Source organism: Filicampus tigris, chromosome 17, assembly GCF_054856515.1.
Source record: "Filicampus tigris isolate MCC_2025a chromosome 17, RoL_Ftig_1.0, whole genome shotgun sequence".
NCBI classification, from domain to species: Eukaryota; Metazoa; Chordata; class Actinopteri; order Syngnathiformes; family Syngnathidae; genus Filicampus; species Filicampus tigris.
Window position 1 is genome coordinate 16,011,444 of NC_141233.1, and position 12,555 is coordinate 16,023,998.

Genomic DNA, 12,555 nt, shown 5'->3' on the forward strand with positions numbered 1-12,555 from the left:
CAAGCAAGGAACGTTCTCATCACCTTTCTCTTTGCCTGGTATTTGCTTGCTTTCATTTCTTTCCCTTGTCGTACGAACATTTTGCCTCGAAATTAAACGTTAATGGTAATCATGCGTTTGAATACATTGAAGGTAATTTTTCATTATATTTTTGGCGCCCCCTAAATTCCACGCGCCTGATGTGCAAGGCAGCCCTAACTTCAGTTTCATAAATGCGAGCGTTCAAATAGACACGAATTTATTTGGAAGTCAGCCTCAACCAAGCGACTTATGTCAGAGTTCAAAATGATTTTCAAACATGCATGCATCAATTTTGTGTTCCCTGTAGCAGTTCAATGATTCCATAAATGCAACACACTTTTAGGAGCAAAACCTTATCATTTATTTAATCTCTAGTCATCGTGTTCCTGTAGTGAGGACGACAACCGATAGGGGCCGACAACACTCTTCTATTCTACTCGCACGTTTGCGTTCATTGCATACACTACATGAACATGCTCGCCATATTCACGTACACGTTGTACATGTATATGCATACATATTCATACTTACCGGTTAAACGGTGTACAGTTTAATCAGACATTTTAACATGTTACTCCAAGTAAAGTACTCAACATATATTCCTACTAACGTGCGCGATGAGCCTATTGCTTTCAAATGTATTATACTTTAATACATGCTAAATAGTAGTAAAATTCATGCTCACTGTTGCTTACATACATATTACATTAATTGCGCTCACTTCCTGATGAACTCTGAACCCTCATGCGGGAACTCACTTTTTTTTTTCCCACAGCCGATGTGAGCTTCATCATCAGCCATAAAATTGTGACTGTACATTGTTTGCGTGTGTGTGTGTGTGTGTGTGTATGTGAACGCTAATGATTAACTTTTACAAGCGTTTGGGTGTGGCCACAGAGCGGTGGGCATTTTGTTTGTGCTCACTTTCTTTTTCTCATTAAATTCTTGCTTCGTTTTCTCTGTCTTTCGACTTTCGTCGGCTCGGTAACGATGGTAACAAAGATGCCAGGATGTCACGTGTACCTTGCGTCATTAATGACATCATAATCATAACGAGTATGTGGTAAATGTGTCATAAACATGTTTTAAACATCGTGTCATAAATGCATATGAATATGTTCTAAATGCATATAACTGTCATAAATGTGTATTTCATGTCATAAATGTGTATATAAAAGGATCCTGAATGTGAATGATGAATATCAATTTCATAAATGTGCATAACTATGTCATAATTGCATATAGATATTAATATTATAAATATTGGTATCATAAATATTGCTATTGTGGGAATTTGTATGAATGACAAACGCGCATTCGCAAATGTCAAATATTTAAAAAATATGTACTAATATTTCGTCTCAATGTAAATAGGGAAAATGTATATACACGTCATAAATGTACTGTATATAATGTATACAATGATGGAAATGTGTATTAAGATACCATAAATGTTTTTTAATATTAATAAATGTGTTTAAATATGCCCAAAACGTGTCTGAACGTACATAAAAATGTCATAAATGATGAGTTTAGATATGACAAAAATGTGAATATGTACTAAACGTACGGTGTACAAATATATCCATAATTAGTATCAAATGTATCTGGATACATCATAAATGAGTATTGATAAAGTCTGTATTGTACTGGAAATGTGTGTAAATATATCATACATGTATTTAGAGAAATGTGTATAAAGATGTCCTATATCGTTACGTATGTCATGAATGTATCGAAAGATGTCCCAAATATGTATAAATGTACTCTACGTAATTCTTTCCTAAACTGTGCGCCATGAAGTGGATGATGAAAGAAAATCGAACACATTGATGATTCTTGAACGACGACTCCCTTCTGTTTGTGTTTGTCATCATAGGCTCAACAATGCCGGCGACCAATCGGGGCCCACGTTAGCATCCCGCTAACGCCCACGATGAGATGGCGTCTGCCACTCGGGCAGATGACACTTTTGAGCCAATCGGACGAGATATCACCGGTACAAAGGTCCCTCACAAACACGCACACACGCCTACCTACTCACTCACTCACACGCACGCACACACAGTCGCCATCTTGGATTGACAAAACGACCAATTAGGCACCGAGGCCACTAAGACAGTATGCAGGCAGCCATTTTGTCTCAATGGTTTTAAATCTGCCATGCGTCTGTGCATGCGCATTTGCGTATGTGTGTGCATACTTGCGTGTGTGTGTGAGCATATGTGTGTGTTTGAGAATAATGTGTGTGTGTGTGTGTGCTCATAGGCGTGTGCATGTACGTGTGAACATATACTGTGTGTGTGTGCGTGCATGAGAGAGAAAGGTCAGGCAAGTAAACATTGATGCGTCTCCGTGGTAAAAAAAAAAAAAAGAAAAAAAACCAACAACCTTTTATTGTCATCATCCTCAATAAAACTTTATGGCGGGCAGGGGAAGCTCCGCCCACTTTGTTAGCATGTTAGCCGGTGCAAGGACATCATCTAAACGCCACCCGAGCAGGGCAGGCCCCGCCCAAATACACGATTGAACATACGAGCCTGACCTGGAACAAAATACCACTATTTCTGTATCCAGAGAGCTGCTCATCTCTCATTGCGCACACGCGCGCACACACGCACACCGGCGATAGCAAAGTTTAACAATATGGCAAGAGGCAAAATAGAGCAAAGGACAAAGGTCTTACGTACACACTCACGCACAAACACACACGCACGTACGCAAAGTGCTTGTTGAGGTGTGGTGTCCAAAGAGCAAACACAATGAAGGATCCTGCTATCAGTGTCTATGTGTGAGATCATGTGACCAGCTTTGAATGGAAAAACAAAAAGAAGCTGGAAAAAAATAACCCGGATAACGTTTTTTGTTAGTTTTACTTTCGATAGAAACGAGCTGAAGAAAATCAAAATGATTGACAAGTTTAGCATTGCAGTCTGTCCTCACTTTGATTGACGGCGGCCTTTCACAAAGCGGACGGGCTTGGCGCCAACCAGGGGACCAATCAGGAAGGATCGATGATGAAATGAAAACACAAGCTAATTCCTGCCTGGGGGCGGGGCCTTTTAAATAACACACAAGTGCTTCTAAAACTTCAAAATGCTAATGTTGCTAACAGTGAGCCTTTCACTGAAGAAGCACTGGCATGCTAATATAGTTAGTTAAATGTATCGTGTTGTTACAGTGGCAAGGTTTCACAGTATCAGCTAATGTTGCTAAACTCTTGTCCCACCTTTAAATAGTATTGGCTTCATTAGCATGCAGCCTCAGCATACTAATGTCTCAACTCAATAAAGTTGAATTGAGATGTTATCAACCTGTAGTCCTACAGTTGTAGCGCATCAAGATGCTAACATTGCTAACTGCTCGCCTGACATCAGAATGTCATCAGCATGTTAATGTGGCTAAATGCTAGCCCTATTGTTTGATACCATCACTGTGCTAATGTCTTGAGTCTTGTGATTGAACGGTATTAGCATGCTAATGTTGTTAACCGCATGTCCCACTGTTGAAAAATACCATCAACATGCTAATGTTGCTAATTTCTAGCCACAGTGTCGCACAGCATGGGCATGCTAATGCATCAACTCAATAAAGTTGAGATGTCATGTCATCAATGTCTAGTCCCCAAAGTCACATAGCATCAGTACGCTAATTTAGCTATCTACGCTAATTAGCATCAGCATGCTAATATCAATATTTTCCTCATTTGTGATCGTGGGGGCGCCATGGAACCGACGGAGGAGATTCAAAAGAAGAAGCGCAGGAAGCGGGTTCAAAACTCTTCTTTGATGCTAATGGGCAACGAGGACGGCGACACCAGGCCGGACGGAGACACCAGGCCGCTGCTGCTGCTGGTCACCATGGCGACGCTGCTGGATGACGACGAGGCGGGCTGCTGCTGCTGTTGCTTCTTCTTGCTGATCTTGCGTTCTTTGGCACGCCGGTTCTGGAACCAGATCTTCACCTGGAGGCCACCAGTACAAATGGGTAATTTAACACACCTGCTCCCCAATCATACGTGAGAGTCACATGTCACCGCTCAGGCAGAATGACTAATTGGGCCCAGTTTGGGGCATTTTCACTGAGGGATGCGCTCACTTTTGTTGCCGGCAGTTTTGACATGTATAGCCTCACCTGTCGCTCTGATAGGCTGAGGGCGCTGGCGAGCTCCGCCTTCCTGCGGATGGTGATGTACTTGCTGTAGTGGAACTCCTTCTCCAGCTCCAGACGCTGGTGGTCCGTGTAGACCACCCGGTACTTGTCCTTCGTCCGTGTCTTCCCGTCTGCACGCGCATACCTCCAGTTAACGTTTGGCACGCAGGAATTCACGCCTATCTACATTTTCTCTTCATTAAAAGCAGAAGTCAACCCAAACATATTTTTTTCAAGAATATGTTCCCAGCAGGCCCACTAGTTGAAACACGGCATTCTGATTCATTTTGCGTTTATGGAATGTAAGTTAAGCAGCAAAATGCACTTGTTTTAGCCATCTCTGGGGGGCGGCCATTTTGTCTTCTGTCGACTGAAAACGACATCACAACTGCTCACAAGGACCAATCACGGCTGACCTGTTTTCTGAATCTGAGCCGTGATTGGTTGTTGTGTCATTTTCAGTCGACAGAAGACAAAATGGCCGCCCCCGGAGATGGCTAAAAAGAAGTGGATTAACACTTATTCCACAAAATGTTTGCGTTGACTTCCTCTATAAGATTTTGCACTCATGAAGTCACTTTGATCTGCTTCCTTTTGTCCTTTAGCATTTAGTACCCAAGAAGTCGTTCCTGTCAACCTCCTCTTAGCATGTAACATTAGCACTTATAGGAAGCCACTTGTGTTTATTTCGTTTTATGTATTTCGTGTTTGTTTCGCAATCATAGAATCAAGTGTGTAGTCTTGAATCAAGTGTTTAGCCTATCGTATTTAGCACTCAGAAAGTCACTCATAGCTTTTTAGCATTTAGCTATGAGGTCTACTTCCTGTTCGCGCTCTTTTAGCTTTGACGTGTCGGCAGCACGCAGTCCATCTGCTACGCATTAGCGCATCATTAGCACGCCGTGATTGACAATTAACGCTAAACACACACAGCGACTCTCACCAGCTCAAAATCAACAGATGTCTTGTTAAAAAGTCACAAGAAAACAAACACAATAAACAAGTCACGTCACCTGCCTTCAGATGCGCCCTTGTAGGCCATAAATATCACTTATACACACACACATATACATATATATACATATATATATATATATATATATATATATATATATATATATATATATATATATATATATATATTATTAGGGTAATAACCCTAAATATTAGGGTTATATTTAGGTGTCCATAATATTCAGGTGTCTATGATGAAAAACAAACCGTTAGCTTTGTTTTGTCAATGACTAAAAACAAAAACTTATTATGATTATTAGGCTATTGATAATTATCATGATGGTGATGATTTATTATTGTATAATTTAACTAATCACACACAACAATATCAATTATGGTCAATAACAATCAACCTTTTCTTTAGTTTCCGAGAAGAAATTATGACAATAATATTGAAAAGAGCATTCTCATTGATATTTAACATGATAATGCTGGTCAACAGCAAATTTCAATCCGAGATGTCTTGCCTTTTTTTTTTCTCGAGCACGTCAGGTTTTTTAGATATATTGATTTTTTTGTTTTGAAGTTTGTCCAGTAAAAGCCTGGCACTATGCAGTTGTCATTTAGTTTCAAAGTTTCACCTATTGCCGAACCTAACCCTTAATTCATAAATATTACGAAATATCTGACTATATTACATATTATATTATTGTTATTATATTGTTATTATGATGAAAACCTTAAAAATGAGGGAAGATTCAGAATCAGCGCAAAAAAATCGTCTAGCAATGTTTGCTTGCATCGCCTATTAAAAAAATTGTAAGAATTTGTTGACAGTGTAATTAAAGTATGTTTGCTTCTTTAAGGCGGTCTATGTTGAGCTGGCATTATAAAAAGACATCCAATTGAATAATAATAATAATGTTAATAATGATAATAATAATAATAATAATAATAATAATAATGATATCGACAAAAGTCACAATTCAGAAATATTACTCACTATGTAGTTCTACATAATAATTACACAAATAATGCAATAATCGTACTATTTATAATAATAAGTGACTTTTTGACATTTAAACTTCAAACTACGACTACCGCCACGAATAATAATAGTAATAATCATTGACGATGATGATGACGAAGGTGCATTTTGGGCGTATTTTGGGGTTATTCCTTACTGGGGTTGGCGAGTGGCGTGGACGCGCGTCGAATCCACTCGTAGGCGCTCCTCCTCTGCGGGGACCCGGCCGAGCCTTGCCCGGGGGGCGCGTTGAGGGAGGCGGCCAGAAGCGGCGGCGGCGGCGGTGGCGGCGGCGGCGGCTGCCCAGCGAACTCTGCAGGACTGAAGCCGAGGTTGGGGCCCCCGGCGGCGGCCACGCTGCTCCCCGGGGGCCCGGCCACAGCCACGTAGTGGTGCGCGGCCCAGTCGTCCCGGGCGGGCTGCGCGGAGTGGGGAGGCGGGTGAGGCAGAGTAGGCGGGGGCGGGTAAACCGGGCTCCAACCGCCCCCGCCCCCGCCGGCCGCGCTCTGCTGGGCCTGGTGCGGGTCCGCTGCGAGGCCGTGGGAGTGGTGGGGGTGGTGGTGGTGGTGGTGGTGGTGGTAGCCCGCGAAGTCCGAGTACTGGGCCGGGCCGGGCACCGGGAAGTTCTGCGGGCTGAGGCCGAGGCCCGGGTGTCTGCTGACGGGGGTCTGGTGGTACATCGGGGGGTCCTTGTCCAGCTGCAGGTAGCTCACATACATGTTGGATGGAGGGGGTGAGGTGAGTGGGGTGGAGTGGGTGGGGGGGGGCACGCTCGCCTGACGTGCGTGTGGTCCGAGTGCGTGTGCGCGTCTCCACCTGCTGCTCCCCCCGCGCACCTCCGCCGCCCGTTATATAAAGTGGGCCGCCGGTCACGTGGTCTACTTTATTGCTCTCACCTGCGCCCCATGCCCGCACCGTCACACCTGCTCCCCCTCCCTCACCTTGAGCGTCGACACAAGCTCCTGAAAACTTTCAACTTCAACAATTGATCACGTTTCAATATGTTATTTTGATACCTGTAATTTTTTTGACAGCCTTCATCAAACTGTGACCTTGATGGATGTTTACATTTAATGTTCATATTTTCATGAAATCCATCACTTATGATTCATATCAATTCATTTTAAAATCGAAACTTATTTTGAAACACAAACCTCATTCAATCTTTGACTTTATATTAAAAAAAAAACTTGACATTATTAATATGATCACCTCCAGGATACTTTATAGTTTTTGTTTCCCAACACACATGAAATTGCCGTGACAAAGTTGTTTTAAAACGGTTCGTGCATGACTAATGATTTAAAGACATTTGAATGCTGTTTTATGTCGGCTAATGGCCCTCAAATGAAATGTTGTAAAATCGATTTTATGAGTTCTACTTTATTATTGTATCATTTATTTCCATCATGCAAATTCAAATAGACAATCCGTTTTTTCATTCGATATTTCCAAAATGTGTTTTAAATGTAGCCTGTACTTGCATTCATTCATATGATGCCATTTTTAGAAAGTATTCATAAACGTTCACCCGTCAACACACACTTTATTCATTTTGACAATTATGGCTATTAAAAGTCTTTTCTTTTTTTTTTTTTTTACATTTTTTAGTTAATCTGTAAAATTAAACTAGCACACACGAGTTAATTGAGTAACAAACAAACAGAAGAAACGAACGGAAAACACAACATGCTAACAGGGCGAGCTAACAAATGCAGAAGAAGCTAACATTTTCAAGGTCACACTTGATGTCTTGTTTCGAGAGTTTCACTAAATGGAAGAACAAAAAAAAACAACCGGCACATTTTTCGACTGATCGCGGTTGTCCGTTTGGAGCGTGTGAAATTTTGCAGCAGCGGTGACCAATTGTCATCGACGATTTATGGATTTACGAGTTTGCCTTTTTATTGTTTTACACTCATGACTTTTCTTTGTCGGAGGCCCTAAAGGACACTTCATTAGGTACATACACTCTTCACCTACACTTGTGTTTGTGTGCGCCCGTGCTTGCGTGTGTGTAAAACATCTCATTAACCTCATGTGTTAGTGGTGCAATTAATTTGTTGTACTTCGAAAGAAAGTAATCAAATTAAGGACGTCTATTTCCTTTTTTTATTTCAAAGCAAACAAACAGAAAAACTAATATGTGTATATATATATGTATATATACGCATATACACACACACACACACACACACACATATATATATATATATATATATATATATATATATATATATATATATATATATATATATGAATTTAATCATTCAATTTAAAAAATCCAATTCACATACTTTTCTATGAATGCTCACTGTTTTACTATAAGTAAATCCTGAATATTATTCTTTTGAGGTAAAAACATTTCATACAATTGAGTTCCAAAGTGAAAACAAATAATCACCAAATATACAGTAATTGTAAAAATAGCTTTAATTCAATAATTACAACAAAAAAAGGCATTTACAGTTTTTTATCATTATTATTTTGGGTGGATGTGGCTCCAGAATTTTAATGAGATAATTGTAATTCATCATTTAAAAACATTGGAAAGATAAATGCAAAGATAATTGTAATTTCAATAATAAAATATAGATGTCATATATACATTATGTATAGAACTGTATGTGTGTGTAAAATAGTAATAATAAAAATAAAAATGAGCTTTTCGAGCTATAATTATTTGAATGAGTAATTTTTGAAATGTATGTTTTGGACTGGTGAAAGCGCGACTATATAAATTAAAAAATGACAATTACAAAGTAAACACATGTATGTTTGTAATCTGGCGTGTGCGTTGTGCTGAGCGTCCATCTTGTGTCACCTGTCGTCAGCAAACATTAACCAGGCCAACATGGCCGCCGTCATAAAGTCTTTTACAACCGCTCTCTTTTTTTCTTGGTCGTCTTCTTTTTTTTTTTTCTTTTAAGTCTTTTACGACCTCCTTGACACACTTTTTGATGCCGCTCACTAAGCTCTTCTCGCTTTGACCCCTCAACGGCTGCTAGCCTAGCCTCGCTTAGTTTGTCGTAGTTTCGCTTAGTTTATGATAAAGGCTTCGGAAAATGGCATTATTCGACATGGTGCGATGCTGCCCTCTTGTGGTCAAAGATAAAATGACGCTAAAGTGAAGGAGTGCAGCAGGACACCAGTCACAGCAACTTGCGTGAGGAAGAGATGAAACCAATCACAGCAGGGACGCTTGATTATGTCATTAAAAATATGTATTTACACCTCAACTGTATATTAACTTTGTTCACATGCGAGGCAGTCCTTTATCCACAGTCTGGTTCTGGCTCCAGTCAGCTTCTGGTTGGGTTGTAATCAGGTTCTGCTCTCATTCTTATCAGGGTCTGGTCAGGTTCTAGTCAGGTTCTGGTCTGCTACTGGTCTGGTTATAGTCACGTTGTTGTCACGTTTTGATTGGGTTGAAGCCCGATTCTAGTCAGGCTCTGAGTCTAGTCAGGTTGTGGTCTGGTACAAGTTAGAGTATAATCAGGTTGTAGTCCGATTAGCTGTGGCAGGGTTGAACAGGTTCAGGTCAGTTTCTGGTTCTACTCAGGTTCCTGTCAAGCACAAGTCAGATCTGGTTAGGATCTGGTCTGATATGGGTTTGGGTCTTGTCCGGTTTCGGTTAAGTTCTAATCATGTTCTGGTTGGGTTCTGATCTAGTTTAGTTCGAGTTTCAGTCAAGTGATAGTCGGGTTGTGGTCAGGTTCTGGTGAGGTCTAATTGTAATCGATTTCCGGTTAAGATGTGTTGCTCTGGTTGTGTCTGTCTCTTAAGAGTGAACATTTTGAAAGCATCTATTGTTGTTTGGCGCCCTCGTGTGGTCACGTGTGTACTGCAACTTTTACACGACCGGCATCGCGTCTGTCGTGTCATCTACCATCTATATCAGGGGTCTTCAATCCTGTTCCTTGAGCTCCGCTGTCCTGCCTGTTTTCCATCTGCTGCAACACGCCTGATTCAAATGATCAAGATCGTTATCCAGCTTCTGCAGACTTTGCTGATTATTTGATCATTTCAATCAGATGTGTTGCAGCAGGTTGCGATGGAAAACAGACAGGACAGCGGACAGGATTGAAGACCCCTTATCTTGTATATAGTCTTGCATCCATCGATTGATTGATTGATTGATTGATCTATGGATTAAGTTGTTAGCCTTCAGTTGTGTTTTCACTTGGTGATGTGGCATGCTCCGGATTTTCTTTTGAAGAAAGGACTTCTTGAAGGAAACTGCGCTTTACGAAAAATGTTATTGATACATTTCTGTGAAGTTCTTCTCGGCATCCCAACGGTGAACACGTCGTCATGGAGATGCCATCGTGGCGATGTCGTCATGGCGACTGTTGACTTTGGTTTTCAATGTGAGCTGTGTCAGCATGTTGCTGACACGCGTGATCGTGGTTTTTTTTTTCTCTCTTTCTTGACTTTACTTTCCAGTGACATCATCAAACCTTCTGTCAGCTTCTTTTTTTTGCCCTCGCAAACAGCAAAGATGTTCTAAATATGTCAAAGAATACAATCAACATCACTGGAAAATCCCTTATACTCTAATCTGTTGTATGTATGTATGTATTATTATTAAAAAAACATTTTTTAAAGTGGATTAAGATAGTTCCGATGACAGTTACGAGAAAAATAAGTCGTCTGAAAATGTTCTTGTAGTCATCAGAACTGAATTCAGGACAAGGGCATGCTGTAGGAAAAGGACCTCCTGGAGCTTGAGGACCTGATCAAGGAGTCCAGTCGGATTTAGGACCAGGACATGATGGGGAACTGCTGGAAGATATGGACCTACTGGTCAAGGACCTGTTAGGGGATAAGGGCTTGTTCCAAGACCAGGACCAACTGGATAACCTAGAACTGTTGTGGCAAGAGGACCTGCTCAGAATCTGCAGGAGAACCAGGACCTACTGGCGGAGATGGGTTTACTTATGTGAATGAGAGGCGGATTTCGGACAAGGACCTGCTTGAGGATAAGGACCTATTGCAAGTCTAAGACCTGCTGAGAAACAACAACTGATGGAAGAGAAGGTCTTGTTCCGAATCTGCTGGAGGACCAGGATCTTCTGGTGGACATGGGCCGACTTGACAACCAGAACCCAATGTAAGACAAGGACCTACTGGAAAGCCGGGAGAATTGCGGCCGGCCACGGTGCACCCTGAGGCGGCCGCGGCAGCGCAATGCCCAGGTCCCCCTGGGGGAAAATCTTTCTTCATTTTTTGCCTAGCCAGCGCTCTGAGGCGGACTGACCTGTGTGAGTCGGAACTGAAATGGGATTTTGATGGCCTGGGACCTTTAAAAAAAAAAAATATATATATATATATATTTTTTTTTCAATTTTATTGAACTAATTTTAACGATGAGGAAATGCTGGAGGACCATGACTTGTGCCAAATATCGGTAGTAGAAGAAGACATAAAGGTGATTAGAGGAAGTGAGTCAATATTTGCGTCAGTTCATCTCATCAAGTCGCCTCATTTGTTGTGTTTGTTCTACTAAAAGTGCATACACACGCACTCGCAGTGGGCGTGGCCCGGCGCTATAAAAGTCTGGCAGGTGACGTGCTCGTCCTCACACCTCCAAGCTCCTCTTCATCGTCATCTTCATCCTCATTGGACCCTGCAGGTAAGCCCCGCCTTCCAGCGCTGTGACTGACAGGCGTCAGTCATCCTGACGTATTGGTGTTCAGCTCCCGTGATGGCGTCGTCGTGGCTTCAGGCCTTGACCGTGCTGGTCCTGATGGCGGCGTCCCGGCCCGCCGCCGCCGACCCGCAGCACCTGTGCGGCTCGCACCTGGTGGACGCCCTTTTCCTGGTGTGCGGAGACCGCGGCTTCTTCTACAACCCCAAGAGGGACGCGCACCCCCTGCTGGGTGAGACCCCGGCCCGGAAGTGGTGTCAGCAGTGCACCATGTCCGTGGTGCCATCATAAAAACACAACAGAAAAACCCACAAACACACACACACACACACACACACACCCACACACACAGAATGAGGTTAATGCTATTTGTGGCACGATGACATTGTGGCCTGTGTGATGTCATCATGACGGCGGTTTCTTTGCTCATGCGGCCAGGTTTCCTTCCGCCAAAGGTTGGCGTGGCGGTGGGCGGCGACAAGGGGGTGGCGGAGCTGGACTTGCAGGACCTCCAGGACCACATGGAGGTGCTGGTGAAGCGAGGCATCGTGGAGCAGTGCTGTCACAAGCCGTGCAACATCTTTGACCTGCAGAACTATTGCAACTGAGCAAGCCTAGCCTGGCTTAGCGTAGCCTGGCTTAGCGTAGCCTAGCCTAGCTTGGCGATGTTGTCTGCCACCAAAATAAATGCCATTATTTTTCCTAGAAAATAAACTTTTCTGAATTGACCCAGAAGTTTGTTGATGTCGTT

General features: G+C 42.3%; 2 protein-coding genes across 3 annotated transcripts; one reads left to right on the forward strand and one right to left on the reverse strand.

The window, feature by feature from the left end:
* On the forward strand, window positions 1-12,524 carry ins (preproinsulin). Of its 2 annotated transcripts, XM_086012567.1 has the most exons (5): window positions 1-38; window positions 1,901-2,028; window positions 3,765-4,008; window positions 11,790-12,036; window positions 12,243-12,524. In XM_086012567.1, the coding sequence occupies exons 4-5, from the start codon at window positions 11,862-11,864 to the stop codon at window positions 12,410-12,412; spliced, it is 345 nt and encodes a 114-aa protein (XP_085868693.1). In that variant the 5' UTR covers window positions 1-38; window positions 1,901-2,028; window positions 3,765-4,008; window positions 11,790-11,861; the 3' UTR covers window positions 12,413-12,524. The 2 variants fall into 2 exon arrangements, with proteins under 2 accessions (XP_085868693.1, XP_085868692.1); XM_086012566.1 differs by lacking the exons at window positions 1-38; window positions 1,901-2,028; window positions 3,765-4,008 and adding exons at window positions 8,872-11,585; window positions 11,667-11,789 and having other exon boundaries at window positions 11,854-12,036; window positions 12,243-12,517.
* cdx1b (caudal type homeobox 1 b) lies at window positions 3,551-6,873 on the reverse strand. The gene is made up of 3 exons (XM_086012571.1): window positions 6,312-6,873; window positions 4,156-4,304; window positions 3,551-3,985 (listed from the first exon to the last, which is right to left on the reverse strand). The coding sequence occupies exons 1-3, from the start codon at window positions 6,871-6,873 to the stop codon at window positions 3,794-3,796; spliced, it is 903 nt and encodes a 300-aa protein (XP_085868697.1). The 3' UTR covers window positions 3,551-3,793.
* Window positions 12,525-12,555: the final 31 nt, after the last annotated feature.

What these genes read in the sequence shown, in the direction of transcription:
- cdx1b (XM_086012571.1), bottom strand. Translation starts at nt 6,873, where the DNA reads ATGTATGTGAGCTACCTGCAGCTGGACAAGGACCCCCCGATGTACCAC. An exon ending in CACGCCACTCGCCAACCCCA is followed by an intron (nt 4,305 to 6,311) that starts GTAAGGAATAAC and finishes ATGCGCGTGCAG; the next exon opens with ACGGGAAGACACGGACGAAG. An exon ending in TCAGCCTATCAGAGCGACAG is followed by an intron (nt 3,986 to 4,155) that starts GTGAGGCTATAC and finishes GGTGGCCTCCAG; the next exon opens with GTGAAGATCTGGTTCCAGAA.
- ins (XM_086012567.1), top strand. Translation starts at nt 11,862, where the DNA reads ATGGCGTCGTCGTGGCTTCAGGCCTTGACCGTGCTGGTCCTGATGGCG. An exon ending in GGACGCGCACCCCCTGCTGG is followed by an intron (nt 12,037 to 12,242) that starts GTGAGACCCCGG and finishes TCATGCGGCCAG; the next exon opens with GTTTCCTTCCGCCAAAGGTT.